Genomic DNA, 27,013 nt, shown 5'->3' on the forward strand with positions numbered 1-27,013 from the left:
TTGGATCGGGTTTTTTTGTTTTTAGTTTTTTTTTGAAAACTTTTGGAAAAAATTTTCCTCTTTTTTCAAAACACTTAGTTTTTCGCAAAAAAACTCTACCGATTTTCAAAACAGTGGTACCAATGGAAACAGCGGCCATTGCTCATTGTGATCAAAAAAATTTTAAGGTCTCTTTTTACTATGCCTTACTATCTACAGCCTTCCAAAAACTATGTAGGGGAATATTTTCAGCAAATTTTTGGAGTTTTTTCTTTTTCTCAAAAACTACCCTCCCAAATCGGAGGGTTGTTGAACGCTCCCCTGCATAAACAACTAAACTCAGATTTATTCATACAAAAAGTTATCGCTCTCGGAAAAGTCAAAGTTTCGATCTTTTGACAGGTTCTTGAAACTTTTTGACTTTTCTCAAATACTACCCTCCCAAATCTGAGTTTTTGATTTCAGTCAAAAGCGCAGGGCATGGAAAGCTCCCGCGCATGAGAGGCTACGTCCATTGTGTTTCACATGATTTTTATATTGTTTTTTAAAAAAATTTTCAAGTCTCAAACAATACGTTCTATAGAAGAAATTTTGTGGTCAGAAAAAAGTTTGAGAAACGTTTTTCTCTATAAGCTGCTACGTCCATAATTTTTCTACAAGAAAACTTATGGCCTTCAGAAAAATCAATGTTTTGATTTACTGTCCATTTTTTGATTTTTATAATATATTTTATAATATAATATAATATACCCAGCCGAGTTTGATATCAAGGGTTTAATCGAGGCAAAAGGTTGTGGGAAGCCTCCTGCAAAAGCGGCTACGCCTCAAAGTTTGTGGGAAACGTTTCAAATTGTCAAAACAAATTTGCTTTTACTTATTAGAGAAACAACTAAGGTTTTGATTGAAATCCAATTTTCAATTTCTTAAAATTAACCATTTAATCCCGAATCAGTACAACAAACTGAAAAAAAAAACATCAAACAGGTACCTCCAGATTCAGCTTTTTTCTAGCTTTTTTGCCCATAGTTTTTTCTTTGGGTAATTTTGATACCCTTATTCGATTTTCAAAATAAGCTTAAAGGTTTTTTCGTTCGATATTGGAACTCCGGTGAACAAAAGTAAGAAATAGTAAGCTTCCTAGGAACTGCTCTTTGGAGATCGCTCAGTATCAGTTTTACCTTTATTATACCCAGTTAGAAGGGAGCCTACTTCGATTTGAATTGACCCGATGTCGAATTACTTACTGGTCTCGCAGATAGAAGAACTCTCTTTGTCTCCATAGTTAAGGAGATAGCTTTACAAACGAAAAAAGAAGCTTTTAACAAAATTTATTTGGCTTACAAAGATGAACAAAAAATAAAGTAGAAAAATCAATATGAGCATAGTATCAAATGGATTTTTGATGATATAAAACTGCTCCACTTAATCATATCGAAATTTTTTTCCTTTGAATGTTCAGAATACCATCAAAGCAGTTTCTTGAATAATTTAGCTCAAGATAAATTATTCCTTGATACTTTCCTTCATTTGATAACAGCGGAATTAAGATTTAAAAGATATTGAAAAACTGATATTTAAAAATAGGTCAAAGTATGAGGTTGAAACACTTGCCTACACAGATGTTGATTAAAACTTTATGCACTTTTATAAGCATAATCTGGCATTCTATTTTTGTCTGAAGTTGTCAAATAAGGTAAAGATAGTTCATGAGATTGAATAATTGATAAAACACCAAAGAAAATTCAAAATCGAGAAGCAAAATTTTGAAAAAGGAATTTACTTATAATGGCAAATCTGATTTATTCAAGATGCTTTTTTTTCTGTTTTTGCCCAAGCTCTATTATCGCGTTCGGTTTTGAAAAGAAATTGTCAATTGGGAAAGTTGAATATTGATTTGTGGCAAAAAATAAAAAAAATGCGCATAATAAATCTCCAGTAAAATTTTTTTTAAAATATTTTATATATAACAACAAACCGAGCTGCCGTCCGAGTAACAGAAATAGTTTCAATTGCAGTATCACTGGATTGCATTATTTATTTATTTTTTTTCCATAAATCATTCGCGTAATTTTTGAATTGTCAGAAAAAGTTGAACTCGGCTCCCAGAATTAGAAAACTCTACTCAATTAAGCCAGCCCAAAACATGATCCAAATCAGATATCAACTCCGTGTTAAATGTCTTCTTCATCCTCTCCCCTGTGTAAGAAAATTTTCTTTTGAAATATTTTTTTGAAATCTACTGAAAATTAATTTTAAATACACTGCTGACGACTACATACAAACGAGGTTAAACAAAGCGGTTTCAAACAAAACGGTTAAATCTGAAATAGTTTATTTCTTTTTCTTAATCGGCTATTCTATTTTTGCGGAAATGAAGTGATTCAATCTTTAAAAGCAGGTACAAGTCTGAAGCTTCATTTAATATAGCTCGCTCCCAAATCTGATAAACTCTAGGATAAAAGTCATGAAAAAATTTTACCTAATTAATTTAAAACCTTAAATTATCAAGCAGTTCAGTAATTTAGAGCCGTAGAAGATATTCAACTTTAACAATATGAGAAAAAGAAACGTTCCAGACTACAATCTGTTTTCTTTTAAAAAAAAACTTCTTTATCTGAAAGTTTTCTTTCCGAAATTAATTTCTGAAAGAATCTAACTACAATCATTGTGAATTAAGCCGTCTTTCACCATTCAAGACGTTAGGTGGCATCTTGATACCTCAATTTAAGCTACTGCATAAGTTCTACAGGCCAGATCAGGATGTGGTCACGAATGTGCCCACTGTCTCTCAACTTTTCTTGTACTTTTAACAAAGTTATAAACATATGTTTTTTCTACACCTGATATCAAATGAAACAAATTTTTGAAAAAGGATTAATTTGAGTCTATACCTGCGTCGATTTTGCTTTATTACAATTGATTGAAAACAAATAATTTATCAAAAAACGGCCTGTGAAAAATATCTTAAGAGATGAGCTGAAGTGGTTGATATCGTGAATTTGTTACAAAGATTGCAGCTAAAAAACTGCTATGTCGATACAGCCAAAACCTGTTGACGCATAAATTTAAATTCTTTTGCTTTTTTCAAAGTCGATTCTGTAGTTGGTAGCGCAACTTCGGGTCATGGAGGCGTGTCACAATGTCCAAGTACCCAGTTTGTCGTAAAATCGTTCTCAGTTTGTCAAAAAAAATTTTGCAGTCTGTCGAAAAAAAAAATAGTTTTTTTTCCCCGGTTTACCAGAAGAAAAATCTTTTCAATTTGCTGAAATCAATTTGTCCCCGTTTTGCAGAAAAAAATCTATTTTTCTGAAATTTTAGATAGTTTTGCTCTGTTAAAGTTTAACTCCAGTAACTTCATTATCCAGTGCAATTACCGAGGGCTTCTCGGATCCATTGTTAGTTAAATGTTTCAAAAAATGCGGCTTCTCAAAAGAGACATAGGGGATTTTCTCACGTTTATATTGATTTAATAAAATGGTTTGTGGTTTTTTTCATGTTCTGTGTAATGGTTTTTGTGATGGTTTTTGATAGTTTGTGTGCTTAAAAGCCAGTGAGAATTGGTACACAATTCTCGATTTGTATTCAAAAATCAAATTGGTTATAAGAGACAAATTTGTACGATGAAACCAAAATTTCTCACCTGTTGAATATGGGGTTCATTTTGCAGAATTGTTCTCTGTCTGACAATCATAGTGTTCTGTTTCAATCCCACCAGGCATCTATTTTGCGCTCAAAAAAGTTGAATACAGTCGCAAGGTTGATTAATAATGCAAACATAGCCATCTGTTTCTACAGTAATAAAAATGGCTCCAAGTCCTGCCCGCACTTTGATGTTTCCACAACTTGATGAGATGCGGTTAAACTTTTTCCTTCAAAATCTGTTCGTTCAGAAATTTGTTCAAATTCTTGCTTTGTAGTTTAAATTGCTTCTGGAATCCGTATGGCGAAATTGAAGTTTTTTCCATTTCCGCACGTTTTTTAAATTATTTAATCATGCTTTATTAATATGCAGCGCAGGTTTGTGTGTTTTGTTTAACTGAAATAAAACTATTATTATTTTTTTGAAATTGAAAGAATGGAGAGCTACCACAATGGTAATGGGGGGAGTAAGTATGGTAAATATGAAGCGTGATCGAATTATTATACGAAATAATTTGAACGGCAGATGCATTTAGGTATTTAAGAAACACCAGGTGAAAAATACCCACTCAGCCATGAACAAAGTCACTTTTGTTCACCGCCAGGCCCAGACTTCCTACCGACTCAAAACGCATAATTACCAACAAACCTAACACAAATAGATTAATTCTCAAAAACTCAAAAAAATTACAATAACAAGGTCATAATCAAAATATGAACATTTTTCAAAATCGTCATGTTCGTAAGTTCTTATTGTAAGCACAGGTAATTTGTTTTATAGAATTTGCTCTTAAAATGCGATTTCTGATAATTGAAAGGTTACTCATTTGTTTTTTGCTTGCCTGGTCGATCGCTTTTGAACATAAGAGGCAAAAAAGAGAGATTAAGGAGCTTAAAGCAGTCGCGTGGTAAGCTCAAAGCAATTGTCCATCTTATCAAAAAAAACTCGCTCAATCATTCTTAATGACTACAAATTAACCACGCTCTGGCTTCATTTTGGCCTAAATCTCATTTTGACAAAGCATTAAGCATGCTTTAAATATTTTTGTAAGTCCGATAACACAGTGTTTTTCTGCGCAAAATGAATTATGGATTTTCCAATCGCAGGTGGAGAACTAAACAATTTTGTATCAAAAAGGCGTGGCTAAATTTATCTATCGTTTAAATTTGCAAAATAAAACAAAATTTGTTTATACGTAATCATTTTCCTGCAAAATATATCTAAAAACGACATCCCAAAACGCAAAAAACGGACAATCACAATCAAAAACGACCGAATTTGGTCTGGCGTGGTTAAAGCTTAGTGAAAACATTCCAGAAAAGCCTATACTGATTCATCAATAGGTTTTTTTCAAAAACTTTACTTTTTCTTATAGTAGCTAGTAGCTTGCATTTGGTCTCTTAACTGACAATTAATTTTATGGATTTTTCTGACTCAAAGGGATGCCCGTATGACTTTGGCATCAGGGATCTCTACTTCAATGTATTTGTGAAACGTCTAGCAAATTTGAATTTGGTATTTTAACACTTTTGATAAGCTATGTTTCTTATCAAAGTTTCGGAGAAATTAATTTTTTTTGTAAAAATGGCTTCAGTCCAACCATAAAACCATTATTGTTTCCTGTGAAAAGTCTCCTAAAATAATACTTGACAAAAACCACAAATGGATTCATTAAAAACTTTTTAAAAGTAATCAAAAGAGTTGACGCACACACGTGATCTGGCCACGAGCAAAATTGAATGCTTTTTATTTGTCAGAAAAACCCATCAAAATTAGGTGCAGCCGGAGAAAATTTACCCAAAGAAGGCAAGGATCCTTAAGTTTTAGCATAGAAAATCAAAAAATTGTAGAAAAATATAATCAGCATACAAAGGGAAAACTGTTGGTGACTGAAACAAACTAAAAAATTAAGTGAGTTTAACTTCAATCAAAGGAAATCATTCTTCAACTTAAAGCTTGTTTGCTTAATTTTTTTGTAATTACAGATAGTTTTTGACAAAAATCAATCTCATTTGACAAAAACTGGATTGAGAACTTTTTAATAGCACAGAAGCCCAAAATATATATAGTTTTTTGGTGTTACAGAATAGCATAGGAGGGTAAATTAATTCGCCCAAACCATTAAGTTGCATATTAAATTTTTTTTACAAATAATCATTTATCACAGCCGCTTAAAAAAGTGAAGCAATTAAATCAGCCACTCTGTTTTCTGCCTACACTTTAATTTTAATATTGGCTCAATTTAATACTGGTGCTAGGCATCATGCCCTAATACGATTGATCTTTCAGTGACCTTGAGGCAGTTTAACCCATTGGGTGCACACCGAATGCATAGCCTCGAACGAGTGGATCAAAGCTAGAGTTATAATTACAAATTTGGAACAAAATTCTGGAATATTTATGCTTGTGGTATTTTTCAGATCAATTTCAGCAATCGAAGGAAAAAAACGCTTCAGCAACAGCTGTTCATACATTTTTGGGGACATTATCTGGCGTCGAGTTCACTTTGAAAAACATTTCCGATGCAACCATTTTTAAAACATTTTTGGGGTTTGATTGAAAACAAATCAGTCCCAAGCAGTGCTGAACTCGAATTTTCAGACCTCAAAACTTCGAAAAAATTAACAAAAAACATTTACAGAAAAACATTGCCGCTGAAATATGATTTATGTTTGAGCCCAAAGAGTCAGTATTTAAAATGGGGTATAAAAATTGTTTGTTGAAAAGATGTTTTCTTCATAACCAAAGTTGGTCTGAGTAACAACAATCAACTCAAGACGGAAAAACAAGACCGCTCGAAATGTAAGTGCTCGTGTAGTAAAATGAAAACATGAACGTTCCGAATGCTTTTTGTTTGCAACGAAATATATAATTTTTTTCTTGCGATATCATTTCTTGAGATACTAATCTGATTTTTTTAAAAATCACCTCCCCTTACAGGCTAAATAAAGTACATAACGATATATTCAGCAAATATTAACGTGTTAATAAGAGCAAATCGCTTGCCTCATTTAAATTTGGATCATTTCTTGAGTCGGAAGAGATCGCTGCTTGCGCGTTAACGGAAGGAAACATTTCGAGTGTTAATTGTCCCAAATTGGCTGTATTTAAACTCGCAATTAAAAAATACTTCAATTGAATTTTTTGCCTTTGCCAAAAGCGAGTATCAATTTTTTCCTTAAAGTAATTTGTTCACAAGTTTTTGCATGTGAAAACTTTACACGTGTTTCAAGCTGCTTCATTATAAATTTAATTTCATCCCGTATTTAATAGAGGAAAAACATACGTGCTTGAGACGATTCAGGCTTGCGAAAACCCTGGGACTCAATTTTTGGTGTACGCAACTTGTCCAACATTGAATTCACTGCATTTTCGGTAACTAACAGACGTATTTTGAGCATGTCGGATTTTCAAATGCCCGTTCTTTTCAATGTTTTTTTTTCACGTCTATTTTACCTTTGTTAAATCTGAGTTGAATTAAATTTGTTTGTTAGTTTTTTTCTTCGTCTATAAATTTTGCGGTTTATACCTAGTCAACTTAGGGGCCTCGGGTTGCGTCATTTAGTAGACACGTTTTTTGCTCATGTGAAGTTTTTTAGGGAATATTTAATTGTTTTTGAAGTAATTGAAGCACTTTAAGAAAAACAGTTTTTTAACAATCTTATTTTTTTCCTAAATTTATTTTTTTATTTCCTTTATTTTTGGTCATGTGAGTTTTTTAGGGGTATTCACTTGTTTTTGAAATTTTTGAAGTTTTTTTGCAAAAAAAAAAAAACATTTTTTTAGATTTTCTAAATAAATTTTTATATATTTTTGATTTTTTAAATTTATTTTTACCCGCGAGTTGAAAATTCGTTTGATTCGTTGTTGGTCATCGTAATTCCCTGTACAACACCACTTTAAACACTTATCATTTGATTTTGGCAGTCTAAGGCTAATTTGGTTCTATTGAGACAAGTTTAGACAAAGATGTTAAAATTTTGGTAGATCTAGTTTTTTTTGAGGTTTTCAATTGATTTTTCGACTTTAAGACTTTCGTTTCAATTTCTGTCTAATAGCCTGTCGTGCTATGTTTTTGTTGGTTGTATTGCAAGTTTTGCTAAATTTTGCTTAGCCTCTGTGTTAAATTTGAGCTCACGGCCTCAATATTTTTGTTTGAAACGTAGGAAACTTGTTCAACAATGACTAGTTAAAAATTCGATCTGTTGACTAGGCAAAACAATCTCCACGTGCACAAATAAATCGTTACTTTCTTTGAAATTTGGAACAAAGAGGCAATATTGGCCATCAGGGGCGGATTTAGGGGGGGACGCCTTCCCCTTCAGGGATTCTCGACCCCTTGCAGACCCCCTTTGCACTATTTTGATTCATTCATTTTTGGTGACAGGCCCTAAAATTTTTCTAAAGGCGCCCTAGGCGCCAATATATACTAATTTTGAGGGGGGGGGGGGGGGGGGGGGAGCGCGCTCCGAAAAAAAAACGCAATATTTTGTCAAAATTTTCCAAAAAAATGCCTAAAAACGCCTTTTCGGCCTGTTTTTTTTTCAAAATTTTGCCAGCGGCGCAGAAATTTTGGAAAAAACAGGCTCTTTGTAGTGTTTTGCGAAAGCTCGGAAAATCAATTTGGTCGACCTAAAAAAAAGTCGACATAATTTTCCATTTTTTTTGAAAATCCGCGCCCATCCCCCCTCGAGATAATATCCTAGATCCGCCCCTGTTCGCAATCGTAATTCCCTGTACAACACCACTTCAAACACTTGAGGCTAATTTAGAAATTTAAATTGTTCTCTGCCAAAAATTGTTCAACAGCCGTTAAAAGACAGTCGAACCATTCAAAAGTTTGCCCTGATATACGAGGGCAATCTTTTTTTCAAACGCTCCATTTGATCATTCGATAGAATTTTGTAAGAGAGGTGTTAATAATTTAATAATGTTATTACTGCTCCATAAACCTTAAAAGGCAGTCGGAACACTCAGGTCTTCGCCCTGATACGAGCAGTCTTGTTTTCTTTCTTTTTGCTTGTGTGAGTCTTTTAAGGGGGTATTCAGTTGTTTTCGAAGTTTTTGAAGTATTTTGCAAAAAAAATCAGTTTTTGGGATCAATTTTAATTTTCACTAAATTAAATTTTACATATTTTCTTATTTTTTTATTTTTATTTTTACCCGCAAGTTCAAAATTCATTTGATTCGTTGCTGGCCATCTTAACTCCCTTTAAAACGCCACTTTAAACACTTATCATTTGATTTTGGCAGTCTAAGGCTAATTTGGTTCTATTGAGACAAGGTGAGATAAAGATATTAAAACTTTGGTAGATCTAGCTTTTTTTGAGATTTTCAATTGGTTTTTCGACTTAGCGGCTTTCGTTTCAATTTCTGTCTGATAGCCTGTCGTGCTATGTTTTTGTTGGTTGTATTGCAAGTATAGCTAACTTTTGCTTAGCCTCCATGTTAATTTTGAGCTCAGGGCCACAATACTTTTGTTTGATAATTGAAAAACTTGTTAAACAATGACTAGTTAAAAATTCGAACCGTTGCCTAAGCAAAACAATCTCCAAGAGCACAAATAATTTGTTAGTCTTTGAAATTTGAAACAACGAGGCAATATTGGCCATCAGGGTCGGATTTAGGGGGGGGGGGGGGCGGACGCCTTCCCTCTCAGTGATTATCAACCCCCTGCCGACCGAAAGGTTCCCCCCTTTGTACTAATTTGATTTATCCATTTTTGGTGACGGGTCCTAAAATCTTTTTAAAGGCGCCTCAGGCGCCAATATATACTAATTTTCACTGAGGAGGTGATCGAGCGCCGAAAAAATGCAAGATTCTGTCAAAATTTTCCAAAAAGTGCCTAAAAACGCCTTTTTTCAGCCTGTTTTTTCAAAATTTTGCCTGCGGCGCAGAAATTTTGGAAAAAACAGGCTCTTTGTAGTGTTTTGCCAAAGCTCAGAAAATCAATTTGGTCGACCTAAAAAAAAGGTCGACACAATTTTCCAATTTTTTTTTTAAATCCGCCCCCTCAACCCCCCCCCCCCCTCTCGAGATAATACCCTAGATCCGCCCCAGATAGCCATCGTAATTCCCTGTACAACACCACTTTAAACACTTATCATTTGATTTTGGCAGTCTACGGCTAATTTAGTAATTCAAACTAATCTCTGCCAAAAATTATTCGACAGCATTTAAAAGACAGTCGAACCATTCAAGAATTTGCCAAGAATATACGAGGGCAATCCTACTTTTCAAAAGCTCAATTTGATCATTCAATTGAATTTTGTAAGTGAGGTGTTATTTTTGCTGGATGATTCATTTAAGCAGCACATGTATTTGATTTTATCGAATCAAAACCGTTCAAGGAAAATCTAACGAGCTTGGTTCTTTTCTAAAAACTTACGTGACAAAAAAGACTCGAAAAAATCTAAAAAGGAAAAAAGATGATTAGATCAATTACAGTTTTTCAGATATATTTTGACTTCATTTAAAATTTATCAGATATATTTTTTGCTCGTTTCGTGACTATAAACATATATTTAACAAACGTTTTTATCATTTCAGCATAATACACAGTCGAAAACGAAAAAAAAGATAGAGTATCTTAATATAATTTCTTCAACAATTCTGCAAAACTTCAATTTACGATCTCCACCTGGAGTAAAGCCAAACAATCTGCTCTTTTTGGATCACAAAGCCTTCAACCATAATATTTTAAGCATGATTACGTTTAATGGTTTTGTGTTGGTACAATAGAGCAATCATAAAACCGCCAGGTCATTCTAAAATTTTAGAATAAGGTCGTTTCAGTTCTTTTAATATTTAATAGTAAATGCTAAATTAATGGCGAAATCTTTTTACGGTCAACGAATCTGAATGAAGTTCATTAACCGAAAAATGATCATTTTGACGATGGATACTTCTTTAGCACCAATAACCATGCATAAAAACTTTTCCGAATAACTAATTTAACTAAAGTGTTATAGTTTTTGAACGTTCAAATCCTTCCAGGTCACCAATAATGCCAACAATTTGGCATTAACTATTATTCATTCTAAGATTAACTTCTGAACTTTTTCTCAATTCTTCAACTTGATACTGCAATCTATGTTGTCTTTCACAATTTTTGCTCCTGTCAAGGAATAATCCCGAATTACATTTGCCGGAACGGAAGTCATTAAGCAATTTTTCAATCAGAATTAGCATGCAATCTTTGAGTTTTTTAAGGAGACCCAAACTCCTTAACAAAATAGTGAAAGACCAAAATTGTCAGGATTTTAAAATACTTTTAGATTTTACGCAAGAAGCATAGCTTAATGAGAGTGCTTAAAGTTTGTCTTGAAGAAAGTTTTACTGTGGAAAGAGGAAGCCTAATTCTACTCGACAAAAATAATGAGTGTCTCATACAAATGAGTTGAAAATGCAATTTTTCATGCGAGTGAGAGTTCCTCTTAAAAAACTTTCCTCTTCGCCCCAAAAATGGCAATAAAAATTAACAAAAACCTCAATCAAACTATTTGGGCTGTAGGTCATTGAACTTGTACAAAAACGTATTGGGTTGTTTCGGTTGTACCCCCTAAATGATGAAAAAAATGAAATCAAAGTTTTTATTATATAATTGGGGTATTGTTACTCGGAAATGCTCTAGAATATTATAGGACTTGTAAAAACGAACCATTTTCACTTAATTGAGCCTCAAACTGAATTTTTTCTCCAATTTTTGCCATTTTTTGAGCATAAGCTTCATTAAAAGATGCTATATGCGTTTTAATTGTCTTTAAGTTCGCTTTTTTGCCAGTTTCTAGCTTGCTTTAACGCTCGGGATAACACCCACTACTGCATTTTAAAGGAAAATCATTGAGACTTGGTAAGAAAAAACTTCATTTTCATTCTTTATCATTGAGATGGGGTCATATGCCTAAACTCCCTAAACGACTGTGATTTATTGTTTGACCAAACCAAATTACTTCAAGGCCCTATTTGGTATTTACGACCACCGACTATATTTTCGTGAGACAACAAGAAGATGTGAACGAGGGGACTAGCAAACATCCTTAAGAAAGAAACAAGAAGTGAACATTTGAACTCAAATAATAAATTGCGAAAAATGCTTGATGATGAAAAACAGAGTGGCCAATCTTTACTGATAACTTTGTTCGATAAATTTGATGAGTGTATATAATAATATATAATCTTGGTTTATAAATTTTGTAAAATCACTCGAGAGATATCCGCAAGAGTGACCAGCTTGATTTGAAACTAAAGCCTCAGCCTAAACTTCTTTCTCTGTCCTTTGAGCTTTCAAGAGGAATACCGACCTGCGAACTGAACGACATCCGTTTATCTCTCGGCTATAGAACTTTCCTCGTCATTTGGAAAGCGACTGAATAACAAACTCAGCAATACTCAGAGCAACCTTCAGAGACCTCACATAAATAAATTGGGACACGACATGGTGATAGAAAGGACAGGCAACTCAGAAACCAGAAGACAGTGAAAGAATGTCAAGAAGCAGACGGCCACGAATTTCAAAAACTGACAAAAAACGAACTGACTGACTGATCCAGTTGAAGAAATCTTCCATCTCCTGAGCTCAAAACACTTGAAGGAAGTCAATTCAAGATGCGCATCTCCCACTAAACTCTCTTCACGCTCACAACAGTTGGTCTAGTTTAGTTAAAATGCTTTAACAAACCCTTATTGTGCAGTAAATTGATAAAGATAATTAAGCAACACCCGAAAAACAAAACATATAAAGACATTGATAGGATCAAAAAGAAAAAAAAATGGTGGAAAGAGAAAGCATGAAAATAGGCTAACAATGTCCACATCAACAACAACAACAACAACGGGAACAACAATAACAACAACTACGGCAACTTCGTTAACATCATTAGGCACATCGACAGCACACAGCTCAACAGCAACAATACCTGATACTCTGTAATACCAGTTATCATAGCAGCGGTTTTGTCCTCATGATCGAGGATTACGTTCAAAACGGAAAAACCGACAAAAAAGTAAAAATTTATGCACCAGTCTCATACGGTTCACGACTGTTTAACTCAGGTCGACTCAAATTGTCGATATATTGCAAGCAATTCTTAGCATTGTATTTTGCGCTCTAAACTTTTTCTCATTGAATATGGGTATGCAAAAAACCTGTTATTATCCTGACGGATAGTAAAAGTTTAACTTCATTTTTTCCAACAAAGTTCATGCCCCCATCAATTTGGAATTTTTTGGATAGAGTTCTGTCATTCAATATAGTTCTTGCACATTTCCCAGGAAAGGCAAATGAAGCCGCTGATTTTCTATCAAGGATGCAAACTGACCCTAATCAAACAGTATAACTATAATTTCAGGACTCAATACCAACCAGAGACATATTAGTGCAATCAAGAGCAAAAACACCAGACGTTACAATTTCTAAATTTGAGTTACCAGAGGAAATTTTAGCAACTAGCGAAGAAAGTTCCATGAGCCCAGAAATAGCAGCAGCTCTGAAACCACATCCAAATCTGATATCAGAAGTGCAAAACGTTTTGAAGTTTCAAGAAACAGGGACAGCAAAGAGAGAAGGAGAATTTTTCAAAAAATGAGAGAAAAAATAAAAGGACATGAAACAAGTTGTTCAATTGTTGTCAACAGGATGTAACGCAAACTTGACTTCTGCAATTTATGACATTAAGAAGTACCACAAAAATTTCGAAAGATCAGAATTAAGAAATGGCATTCTCTTCAGAAAATTTTTTGACGACACGGGAAAATTAAGTCATAGACAGGCTTGTATACCAAAACACTTGTGAAGTTTTATTTAGAAAACACAATGCACCTAGAGGAGGTCATTTAGGAAAAAAATAGAACAGCTCGATAATTCCGCAAGCGTTTTTATTTCCCTAGGTTTACCGATTTCTTAGCAAGATATATTAGAAACTGTCAAACATGCCTAAATGTGAAAAGAGCACCAAACAGTAGTTTAAGAGCATATTTAGGGCACATGTCATCAGAGCAATCATTCCCAGGCGATATGATGAAAATTGATTTTGTGGGTCAATTTTCAGGCTCGATGTATCCATATGTACTAACTGAAATAGATATCTTCACTAAATATTTATTTGCAGAACCTCTGACCAGTCCAAGCGCTGCAGCAGTAGCAAAAGCCTTTGTTTCGATATTTTTTCAACACAGTTACATTCCTGAAACAATTCTGACTGATCTTGGAACAACATCGTTTTATGCATGAGCTCTCAAGAAGTTGGGACATAAAAATGAAACACGCTTCACTGAAACACCCCCAAACAGTAGCAGTAGTTGAAGGAGCACATGATTCTTTTGAAAGGATAACAAAGATACACAAATGAAACATGGTCAAATTGGCATCGTTACTCAAACCTTGCCACGTTAATTTATAACACCTCTTATCATTCTTCAATAGGCACCAAATCCAGCACAATCTTCCACGGAAGAAAGCCCACTAAGCCATTAGATCTAAGGTTCACATTAGACTATTTAATAAGACTATTTAATAGACATACAAGACTCATTGATGTCTTCATACGCAGCAACGAAAAATAAGATTATTGAAGCTTATGATAAATATAGATGCTACTAGATGCTAATAAGAAAGCCCAATCACAGCCACTCAAAATATATCAGAATTGCCTTCTTTTGAACCCTGTATTGTTGAAACAAAATGAAACAAAATCGCAGAAGCTTTGGCTTTCACTTTACCGGATTGAAAAAACTTTTTCAAGGTCAAATCATCTTATCCATAAAGTAGGATCGAATTACACACAATTTGTACACAGACTAAGATTAAGACCAATAGATCCGCAATGCCAGGTGGAGGACATTGAAGATTTAGACGAAAACAAATTTGAAAGAGATCCTTCACTTGGGAAATTTAGATCAGAACCTGATCTTTTTGACCAATATTTGGAGGAAAACTTTTTTCGCACCCATACTTTCTGTGCACCCAAACTTTTGCACCCAAATTTTTCTTTTGCACCCAACGGAAGAAGAACCACAAAATGATGACACTGAAACGCATCAAAATGGTTTCACTGCAGTTCCAGCGCCCATTTTGGCCCCACCGCCACCAGTCGCATTGCCGAGTTTAAGTACAAATGGACAAACAGCGATCAGTTTCCCGGCGCCTGCACCAATATCACCGCCCCCACTTGTAGTAGCACAATCCCAATTACACACTTCAATAGCTTGTGGCAGCGTAATTACGACGGAAAGCACAGAAGCGACAAAATTAAAACGAAAGAAAAACTTTCAGAGGAAGTGAGACAGAAAAGTATACCCAACACAGACAAAATTGCACAACATGAACAGCTGCTAGCAGTTGCAGTTGAAATATAGAACTCTCAAACAGCATCAGAAAAAGAAGCAAAACTTGAGAAGCGTTTAGACACCTTGAAGAAGAACTCAGAGCAGATGAAATCAAAGATTCCTATTCCTACTTTTCCTACAAAATACCCAAAAAGGAGTAACAAAGGAGTTCCAGGACCATCAATTGATCTCTCGTAGTCAAAATTTTAGTTAAATAGCTCTGATCCTACACCAAAATTAAACTTGTCACCAAGCATTAGCATTTTTCAAGGAGATATAATAAAAAGCAACGAACAAGCATTATGCCATTCTGTTTCCTCGGAATTAAAAATGTCACAAGGACTAGCATAAATGTTCAGACATACGTTTAGAACCCTAGCAAGCGTCAGACAATACAATAACGCGCTCCAGCCTGGCTGATTAATAGCACGTTATTGTATAGAGCAAGAAAAACTGATTTACAACTTAGTCACTAAAATTTTTTTTAACAAACCAACTTAAAAAGATTCAAGTCAAACTCTGGAAAGATTGAAGGCGCATATGCTTCGGAAAAACTTTCAGTCAGTAGCAATTCCCCGATTAAGTTGCGGATTGGTGAAATTAAGCTGGCCCAAGGTTCTAGAAATAGTCACTTCTATCTTTGGAAACTCAGGCATCAAACTAAAAGTTTTGTTGCCCCCCAGCAAATTGTGTCATTTTTAAACTCAATTTTAGAACAAGGTCAGGCGCTTTCATTCCACAGGGTAACTTGTACAGCACCTAGGTCTGATCTAAGAAAAAATTTGTATCATTTGATTAGAACACCCATTTTGGGGCAAAAGGTTCAAAAACGACCCAAAACGCAAACACACAGCCTGAGTGTTATAAAACACAGCCTTGCCCGAAAGGGTCTATGAACCCATTAGAACTATTAGAGGCTTACCCTGTGAGTCTATACAATTGATAGAATCAAATTTTGTTTCTTAAATTAAGTTTTTTTTTCGCACAATTGACGAAATTTTGTCCCCAATTTCATTTGCCCACATCTCATTACCACGACATGCAATTCAGCCAAAATTGTACATAAACAGAGCTAGGTATATACTAAGTTGAGCCATGCCAAAAAAAATACTTTCAACAAAACTGTCATGTACTTTTTGAACGATCAAAATTGGTTCCGAAAAAATCTCTAGAAATTTTTGGGGACACCACAACAATACGTTCAATTACCAAAAAAGTGAAAAAAAGGTGACATAAAATAAAAAACAGCCACTCCGCCAAAGGTAGTCCGCAAATTTTAGACACCATTTTGAGCACAAAAAAAATTCGAATTGCACAAAAAGCCCTCGAAAAACAGGCCAAAAACGGCCCGATTTTAATGGAGTTTGAAGGTTCAATTTTTTTCAATTTTTTCAAAAAATCGTGAAATCTTATTTTGCGAGACCCAAGATCTAGCCTATAATAACCAGATTAGGTAATAAAAGCAGGCCCAGAACATAAACATAGGGAAAATGGTTTCCCAACCCAGACCTCTGAAATCCACCAAAAAACAAGGAATTTGGGCATTTTTTTCCAATTTTTTCAAAACCAGGGTCGAAAATCAAATTTTTATGAAAATTGGGCCCTAAGCATGCCTATGGGCTAGGCCCAGGAAAAAAATTAGAAAAATCCGCCAGAGACTCGCCGAGGGAGAATTTTTTTACGATTTGTACATCTGGAAAAAACTTAAAATTTTTCAATTAAAAGGTATTGCACTTGCATATTTCGGTTGTAGCAGTACGCAAAGACACACAAAACACAACTGCTACTATTTAAGATCCGCGAAGGGTCTACTTCTGAACTCCAGCTGTGGAATCCAACTTTACATTGGCCTAATCTAATTAATATTTATGTGTTTAGATACCGTTTTTTCTGGTACAAACAATCCCAACCTTATTCCTTAAACCGTTAAAGGCAATTTACCTTAACGTTTTTTGCGGTAATTTTCCTTTTTAGATACAATTCCTGGCAGCGGTCTGAACGTTTTGCGGAAGACGTATGGCCTTTTCTTTCTTTCGTAGCTCTCGTCGATTTTCCTTACAATGACATCTCCAGCGTCACAGTTCAGTTTACTTGCTATTTTGCGCCTTGTTGGAGGACGGAGGACTTCGTTGATCCAACTGAATTTGCATAGGAACTCTTTTACCACTGCATAATTACTCTCGAATTTGACATATCTAGACCCATCGTTGGGTCGACCAGCTTTGAAACCAGTAACTAAAGAGGGAAAGTCTACAGTCAGAACGGCATGAGCTGCCCCTGGCGGCTGCCCAATTAGAGCTTCGGGCTTTGTAAATACTGCATACTTTTGATTATGAAAATCACCAGAACCCTGGTTAATGAGATCTAGAAAACTTTCCAAGCAATTAACACTTTGTGCAAGGAACTGAGAGGCTGGGCCCGGATCTGCAATCACGAACAATATTCGCCCAAATAAGGTACATGACACAGAATCGTCCAAAGCTGTTTCAACGTGGGCTTCTTTGAACTAAGATCCAACTGAAAGCACGGCATCTGCGCTATGAAAGCTTAACCCAGAAGAAACTATCATTTCACTAGCTTTCTCTACGTAAAATGACCAGGATCTTTTAAATAAATCTGATTTCAGCTTTCTGATTTTCCGGTTTGCCATGTTGTTACTTTAAAGGGTATTCTGTAATTGACGCACGTTTGTACAGGTTTTCAAGGATCAGGGTAATTCAGGAGAAACTACTACGAATTCTTCTTGATTCAATACTTCAACTGGTTTTTCGAACCAGCTAATCTCCTTGTCAAGCAAATGATGCAGTCATTTTGTCTTTGCTTTCTGAACAATTTGACTCCGTGTTTTGAGGCTTTTGCCGTCCAGCGTTTTTAAAGACTTCCAACGCAACCGTATCTTTTCTTCTTTTGTCCTTCAAAAAGCTCGATGTCAAATCAGGGGATCTTTTCGTTTCTCGATGATAATAGACATTACACGAAAATATTGCACACAAAACTATCTGAAAAAAAACATGCAAAAATCAAGCAAAGAGAAACAAACACGGGTTATCATGCAATAAACATGCACTCAACATACAGAAAACATCTAACTACTCTTTTCCAAAACAAGAAGAGAACATAAAATGACACCAAATTGAAACACATGTTCATGCTGAGATCATATCCAACATCTCCCTCTTTAACATCTCTCTTCCCATCTCTACATACTCCCATCCAATCCTTGATACACGGCCCCTCCTCATTAATACACACTTCTCCATCACAACACAACAGTTTCTTCCCAAATACATCAACTTCTTCAAAGGCCCAAAGGCACGAAACAATGAACAAAAACAAAGCCAATTTCGTTTTTCAAATGATCTGAAAAATTCCAATTAAATTAGATTAAATGTATTCAGCCCTCATAGCACTCAACACAGCTCAATCATAATGGAATGCTGACATCAACTCAGATGAACATTCAGAGGCGATATTGGAAAATGGAATCATCTTCAATTATGAATCGAAATTTCTCCAAGTGAAAAACAAGGTTTCTTTAGCAAAACAGGAATTTACGTCCCTGCGCAAATATGCAGCCTCATTTCTCTATGAAAAACAACAAAATCCAATCTGAGGCAAAAACGAGAACCCGCCTTAGCGATTGCAGCCCTAGTATCAGTTGGACTTTTCGGAGGTGAAATTCTACTAGGAAAAACAGCCGATTGTGGACTACGAAGAACTTTTGGATCCTGCAATGATAAGTCTAAAGAAAATGCTGAAAACATTGACAGACTCTCTGAATTGGCCCGCCAAATAGCTGAAAATGTCTTTACGCTTGCAGAAAATCTAGATGAAAAATACTTCATGGTAACGAGTGAATTTTATTCGATAAAACAGGCACAAGACGAAATATTACAAAACCAAAACTGAAACTGGGAAATTATTCAAGAGCACTTTGAAGTTTTTAAGCAAAACTATCACATTCTACGGGACTGTGATCACTTTTCATTCACAAGACAGCAGATTAATTTCAATCATGATACGGTCTCCTCGTTGCTTGCAATTACTTTTGCAAATGTGAAATCGTACGGATCAGCTCTCTACTTCATCGCATCAACATGCTTAACTCGATACGTCTTTGCTGAATAAATTTCTGCCAATATCGCTAGTACCACGAGACTCATTGATTTAAATTCTGGAAGAAATTTCCAAAATGCAAAGCCATGCCCCTGATCGACTTTCACTAGCCATTCTGATGGAAGCTTCTCGGCAAACTTCATTTACGGTCTTCCATGCCATTCCAGTCTCGATTCCACACTACGAGAAGGATAAAGCGATAATGTGGAAAACGAAAGCTACCTACTTGGCAATATCAGAGGACAATATGAAAACTGCAGCATTAACGGAGCACAATCTGATACACTGCCTTGGATCTTCAAGACATCAGATTTGCCACGAAAAGATCCCTACTGAGACAGGACACGGATCGTGCCTGGCAACTCTTTTCTTCAAAGGGAATCTAGACACACTGAAAGTATGCGACACCGAACAGATCCAGTTAACTTCCACTTAAAAAGCTGAAAATCTAGGATTTGGGGTATGGCTGATCACATCAGCAACATCTGCATGCACCCTTTTCGAGTCTGATATAGAATTGACAACCGCCAGCGGATTAGAGAAGTTCCCGGGATGCCATATCTGCATTGTAACAGTGGATTGTGGAAAACAAATAGTAGGGCCTAATATAAAATGTCGATCTCATTTAGCAACATGCGAACAGCTCCCAGCAATCAAAATCAACCTCCATTTTTAGGACCCGATCTAAAACTTGCTAAGCGATTTGCCGAAATTGGAGGACATGCCATATTACGACCCAAAAACGGATGCGGGAATCGAATTATTCAAGGAAATAAAGAAGAAGCTGAGGACATGCCCAGCTTCTTACCGACGTGGTCACTGTCAAAGAAGGCTTGCTAATGAAGATTGCCGTTCCACTAGCTTCTCGGCAAACTTCATTTACGGTCTTCCATGCCATTTCAGTCCCGATTCCACAGTACGAGAAATTGGAATCGGGACTGAAATGGCATGTAAATTTATTCAGCAAACTCGATACCGTCTTTGCTGAATAAATTTCTGCCAATGGCGCTAGTACCACGAGACTCATTGATTAAAATTCTGGAAGAAGTTTCCAAAATGCAAAGCCATGCCCGTGATCGACTTTCACTAGCCATTCTGATGGAAGAAATTCTATCCTACTATGAAGCCCAGCTTCCTACCGACGTGGTCACTGTCAAAGAAGGCTTGCTAAAGAAGATTGCCGTTCCACAAGCTTCTCGGCAAACTTCATTTACGGTCTTCCATGCCATTCCAGTCCCGATTCCACAGTACGAGAAGGATAAAGCGATAATGTGAAAAACGGAAGCTCCCTAGTTGGCAATATCAGAGGACAGTATGGAAACTGCAGCATTAACGGAGTACAATCTGATACACTGCCTTGGATCTTCAAGATATCAGATTTGCCACGAAATGATCCCTACTGAGACAGGACACGGATTGTGCCTGGCAACTCTTTTCTTCAAAGGGAATCTAGACACACTGAAAGCATGCGACACCGAACAGATACAGTTAACTGCCACTAAAAAATCTAGGATTTGGGGTATGGCTGATCACATCAGCAACATCTGCTGCATGCACTCTTTTCAAGTCTGATATAGAATCAACAACCGCCAGCGGAATAAAGAAGTTCCCGGGATGCCATATCTGCATTGTAACACTGGATTGTGGAAAACAGTTAGTAGGGCCTAATATAAAATATCGATCTCATTTAGCAACATGCGAACAGCTCCCAGCAATCAAGATCAACGTCCATTTTGAGGACCCGATCTCAAACTTGCGAAGCGAATTGCCAAAATTGGAGGACATGCCATATTACGACCCAAAAACGGAAGCGGGAATCGAATTATTCAAGGAAGTAAAGAAGAAGCTGGAGGACATGCCCAGCTTGTTACCGACGTGGTCACTGTCAAAGAAGGCTTGCTAAAGAAGATTGCCGTTCCACTAGCTTCTCGGCAAACTTCATTTACGGTCTTCCATGCCATTTCAGTCCCGATTCCACAGTACGAGAAATTGGAATCGGGACTGAAATGGCATGTAAATTTATTCAGCAAACTCGATACCGTCTTTGCTGAATAAATTTCTGCCAATGTTGCTAGTACCACGAGACTCATTGATTAAAGTTCTGGAAGAAGTTTCCAAAACGCAAAGCCATGCCCGGGATCGCCTTTCACTAGCCATTCTGATGGAAGAAACTCTATCCTACTATGAAGCCCAGCTTCCTACCGACGTGGTCACTGTCAAAGAAGGCTTGCTAAAGAAGATTGCCGTTCCACTAGCTTCTCGGCAAACTTCATTTACGGTCTTCCATGCCATTCCAGTCCCGATTCCACAGTACGAGAAGGATAAAGCGATAATGTGAAAAACGGAAGCTCCCTAGTTGGCAATATCAGAGGACAGTATGGAAACTGCAGCATTAACGGAGTACAATCTGATACACTGCCTTGGATCTTCAAGATATCAGATTTGCCACGAAATGATCCCTACTGAGACAGGACACGGATCGTGACTGGTAACTCTTTTCTTCAAAGGGAATCTAGACACACTGAAAGCATGCGACACCGAACAGATACAGTTAACTTCCACTAAAAAATCTAGGATTTGGGGTATGGCTGATCACATCAGCAACATCTGCTGCATGCACTCTTTTCAAGTCTGATATAGAATCAACAACCGCCAGCGGAATAAAGAAGTTCCCGGGATGCCATATCTGCATTGTAACACTGGATTGTGGAAAACAGTTAGTAGGGCCTAATATAAAATATCGATCTCATTTAGCAACATGCGAACAGCTCCCAGCAATCAAGATCAACGTCCATTTTGAGGACCCGATCTCAAACTTGCGAAGCGAATTGCCAAAATTGGAGGACATGCCATATTACGACCCAAAAACGGAAGCGGGAATCGAATTATTCAAGGAAGTAAAGAAGAAGCTGGAGGACATGCCCAGCTTGTTACCGATGTGGTCACTGTCAAAGAAGGCTTGCTAACGAAGATTGCCGTTCGACTAGCTTCTCGGCAAACTTCATTTACGGTCTTCCATGCCATTTCAGTCCCGATTCCACAGTACGAGAAATTGGAATCGGGACTGAAATGGCATGTAAATTTATTCAGCAAACTCGATACCGTCTTTGCTGAAAAAATTTCTGCCAATGTTGCTAGTACCACGAGACTCATTGATTAAAGTTCTGGAAGAAGTTTCCAAAACGCAAAGCCATGCCCGGGATCGCCTTTCACTAGCCATTCTGATGGAAGAAACTCTATCCTACTATGAAGCCCAGCTTCCTACCGACGTGGTCACTGTCAAAGAAGGCTTGCTAAAGAAGATTGCCGTTCCACTAGCTTCTCGGCAAACTTCATTTACGGTCTTTCATGCCATTCCAGTCCCGATTCCACAGTACGAGAAGGATAAAGCGATAATGTGAAAAACGGAAGCTCCCTAGTTGGCAATATCAGAGGACAGTATGGAAACTGCAGCATTAACGGAGTACAATCTGATACACTGCCTTGGATCTTCAAGATATCAGATTTGCCACGAAATGATCCCTACTGAGACAGGACACGGATCGTGCCTGGCAACTCTTTTCTTCAAAGGGAATCTAGACACACTGAAAGTATGCGACACCGAACAGATACAGTTAACTTCCACTAAAAAATCTAGGATTTGGGGTATGGCTGATCACATCAGCAACATCTGCTGCATGCACTCTTTTCAAGTCTGATGTAGAATCAACAACCGCCAGCGGAATAAAGAAGTTCCCGGGATGCCATATCTGCATTGTAACACTGGATTGTGGAAAACAGTTAGTAGGGCCTAATATAAAATATCGATCTCATTTAGCAACATGCGAACAGCTCCCAGCAATCAAGATCAACGTCCATTTTGAGGACCCGATCTCAAACTTGCTAAGCGAATTGCCGAAATTGGAGGACATGCCATATTACGACCCAAAAACGGAAGCGGGAATCGAATTATTCAAGGAAGTAAAGAAGAAGCTGGAGGACATGCCCAGCTTCTTACCGACGTGGTCAGTGTCAAAGAAGGCTTGCTAATGAAGATTGCCGTTCCACTAGCTTCTCGGCAAACTTCATTTACGGTCTTCCATGCCATTCCAGTCCCGATTCCACAGTACGAGAAGGATAAAGTGATAATGTGGAAAACGGAAGCTCCCTACTTGGCAATATCAGAGGACAATATGGAAACTGCAGCATTAACGGAGTACAATCTGATACACTGCCTTGGATCTTCAAGATATCAGATTTGCCACAAAACGATCCCTACTGAGACAAGACACGGATCGTGCCTGGCAACTCTTTTCTTCAAAGGGAATCTAGACACACTGAAAGTATGCGACACCGAACAGATACAGTTAACTTCCACTAAAAATCTAGGATTTGGGGTATGGCTGATCACATCAGCAAAATCTGCATGCACTCTTTTCGAGTCTGATATAGAATCAACAACCGCCAGCTGAATAGAGAAGTTCCCGGGATGCCATATCTGTATTGTAACACTGGATTGTGAAAAACAGTTAGTAGGGCCTAATCTAAAATATTGATCTCATTTAGCAACATGCGAACAGCTCCCAGCAATCAAGATCAACGTCCATTTTGAGGACCCGATCTCAAACTTGCTAAGCGAATTGCCGAAATTGGAGGACATGCCATATTACGACCCAAAAACGGAAGCGGGAATCGAATTATTCAAGGAAGTAAGGAAGAAGCTGGAGGACATGCCCAGCTTCTTACCGACGTGGTCACTGTCAAAGAAGGCTTGCTTATGAAGATTGCCGTTCCACTAGCTTCTCGGCAAACTTCACTTACGGTCTTCCATGCCATTTCAGTCCCGATTCCACAGTACGAGAAGGATAAAGCGTTAATGTGGAAAAAGGAAGCTCCCTACTTGGCAAAATCAGAGGACAATATGGAAACTGCAGCATTAACGGAGTACAATCTGATACACTGCCTGGATCTTCAAGATATCAGATCTGCCACGAAATGATCCCTACTGAGACAGGACGCGGATCGTGCCTGGCAATTCTTTTCTTCAAAGGGAATCTAAACACACTGAAAGTATGCGACACCGAACAGATCCAGTTAACTTCCACTGAAAAAGCAGAAAGTCTAGGATTTTGGGTATGGCTGATCACATCAGCAACATCTGCGTGCACCCTTTTCGAGTCTGATAAAGAATCAACAACCGCCAGCGGATTAGAGAAGTTCCCCGGATGCCATATATGCACTGTAATACTGGATTGTGGAAAACAGTTAGTAAGGCCTAATATAAAATATCGATCTCATTTAGCAACATGCGAACAGCTCCCAGCAATCAAGATCAACGTCCATTTTCAGGACCCGATCTCAAACTTGCTAAGCGAATTGCCAAAATTGGAGGACATGCCATATTACGAATCAAGAACGGAAGCGGGAATCGAATTATTCAAGGAAGTAGAGAAGAAGCTACTCAAAATCCCAAACCTTCAAAACCAAAAGCAGATAAAGAAAAGAGCAAAGCCGCTAGCGCTGAATTTGAGAAAACTTCGACCTTCGTTAGCAAGAGTGTTTGATGATCGACTGACATTAAAAAATTCATTGTTAATGAGTACAATTTCCTTCATAGGCTCGATGTTTCTCCATGCACTTTTCATGCAGATCTACCACAAATGTGAAAAGAAGAGAATTGACCTTACGCTACTTTCGACAACTCCACTAACACAAGAATCAAATGCTGACTCCAGTGAACCCACAGCTCCATTTCAAGAAGCACTGGAAGATCACACGAACAGAATAAAGTTGGAGATGACAATGGAACTCAATAACAGGAACACCACCAGGATTTATTCAATCAATGAATGAAAACAAAGTACCACTGAAAGAACACTAGGACTTATATTACACCTTAGAATCGTATCACTTTAAAGAAAATATTACCACAAGTCTTAACATCTTCTTGATAAAATCTATTTATCCAAGCGCTGAATATTTGTAAACATATATTCTCTGACCAACGGACTGTGTGTGGAACACTAGAGGACATTAAAATGTCATTCTACAATTTCTACAAAAAGAAGGGCAGAGTGCGGAAAAACTTTCAAACCGTGGCAACCTTTTCAAGGATGGTAGTGTCACATCCCTACACTCCATTTACAGTTGGACTTATTATTTGACCAAACCAAATTCAAGACCCTATTTGATATTTACGACCACGGACTATATTTTCTGTGAGATCACCAGAAGATGTGAACGAGGGGACTAGCAAACATCATTAAGAAAGAAACAGGAAGTAATCATTTGAACTCAAATAAGAAACTCCGAAAAAGGCTTGATGATGAAAAACAGAGTGGCCAACCTTACCGATAATTTTGTTAAATAAATTTGATGAGTGTATATAATAATATATAATCTTGGTTTATAAACTTTGCAAAATCACTCGAGAGATATCCGCGAGAGTGACCAGCTGGATTTGAAACTAAAGCCTCTGCTTAATTTCTTTCTCTGTCCTTTGAGCTTTCAAGAGGAATACCGACCTGCGAACTGAACGACATCCGATTTATCTCTCGGGCATTGAACTTTCCTCGTCATTTGGAAAGCGACTAAATAACAAACTCAGTAATACTCAGAGCAATCTTAAGAGACCTTAGTGATATAGTGAGACACAACAGATGGAGGAAGCTTTAATCGAAAACGCCCAAATTTTTCGCTGATTACGGATTAATAAATGTCCACCTGTGAAAAAGCCTTCAGCAATCAGAATAGTGTGAAAATTTCAAGTAGGTTAGCCTTAAAGACAATTTAGCGACGACCGACAGCAGCATAAACACAGTTTTAAGCGCTCAATTTACATGCGATATGGTGTACAGAAGAGCTCTTGGCACAACGCGATCCATAGATGGCAATCCAAGTGCAGTGGCCATGGAAACCATGCCGAGACCATGAAGATTCTGGAAGATTTATCAAAAATAGCAATAAAGATCTTCAAAATATGTGGCTTTTTATAAGTCAGCAAAAACATGAATATATCTTGAAAAGCGTTTATGTTGACTCTGCATCTCAGCAAACGAAAATGCAATTTTGTCCTGTCAATAAACAAAAAAGTTTCAAAAGTTTACGAGATCCTTCGAAAATTCTTCAAGATATTTAGTGATATTTAGGAAAATTGCAATAACTTTTGTAAAATTACTCTATGTGAAAATTCTGTTTGCGAAATTTAATTTTTCAATAATTATCATGACTGAGAAATGATGCAATATTATATACAAAAACAGAATATGAATTCCTAATCCTTTGATCAAAACATCCAACAGTTTTATTCACAGATCATAGACTTATAATTTTTCTGTTCACACAAAAATCAATTCCAAACCATAGTATTTTTAGATTTTATTTTTTTCTAATGAAATTTTCAAACCTACATATAGTTTGTACAGCAGGTAAAAACCTTGTTTTGCTAGATATACTTAGCTGAAACACACCGCTTGAACTGATAACAATGGTTTTAACTGATTGTGGTGTCGCTAAAAAACAACTGTTAGCGATACCACAAAAAAAAAGAAATTCTTCCTTGCAACATTGACGCAACATCACCACGACTAGAATGTAAATATGCAGTAAAAACTGCCTCTGATACTAAACAAAAAAACACACTTTCAAACCAATAACATAATCATCATGGATAAAAAGTAATACACAACAAAAGAACCATACCGAAATAACTTATTCCCAATAATAGAAAAAGAAAACCCAACAGAAACCATAAACTTGCAGGGCTATCCCAAGTCGAACCAAAAATATACAATCAAAAAGATTTTTAATTTACAAGACACCTTGGATAATATACATCACTCAAAAACAAATTTCACAAAATTTTGCTACCAAACACAGAAAAAATGACACTGCAGTTATTATAAAAAAACCAAATCTTGACCCTTGCATCCGAGAGTTTAAATCTTGGCAAAAATATAAAACAAAACCGATAAA

The 27,013-nt window shown here is 36.7% G+C and overlaps 1 protein-coding gene across 1 annotated transcript in view; it reads right to left on the bottom strand.

The window, feature by feature from the left end:
• LOC134854869 (dual specificity tyrosine-phosphorylation-regulated kinase 4-like) overlaps nt 1–4,078 on the bottom strand; it is a 63,543-nt gene extending 59,465 nt beyond the window's left edge. Inside the window, exon 1 of the mRNA XM_063871231.1 lies at nt 3,620–4,078. Within this exon, the coding sequence (XP_063727301.1) occupies nt 3,620–3,670 (51 nt within the window). The 5' untranslated portion in view covers nt 3,671–4,078. The remainder of the gene's footprint in view (nt 1–3,619) is intronic.
• Between the last annotated feature and the right edge of the window lie 22,935 nt (nt 4,079–27,013).

This window comes from Symsagittifera roscoffensis, chromosome 1 (assembly GCF_963678635.1).
Source record: "Symsagittifera roscoffensis chromosome 1, txSymRosc1.1, whole genome shotgun sequence".
Lineage (NCBI taxonomy): Eukaryota > Metazoa > Xenacoelomorpha > Acoela > Convolutidae > Symsagittifera > Symsagittifera roscoffensis.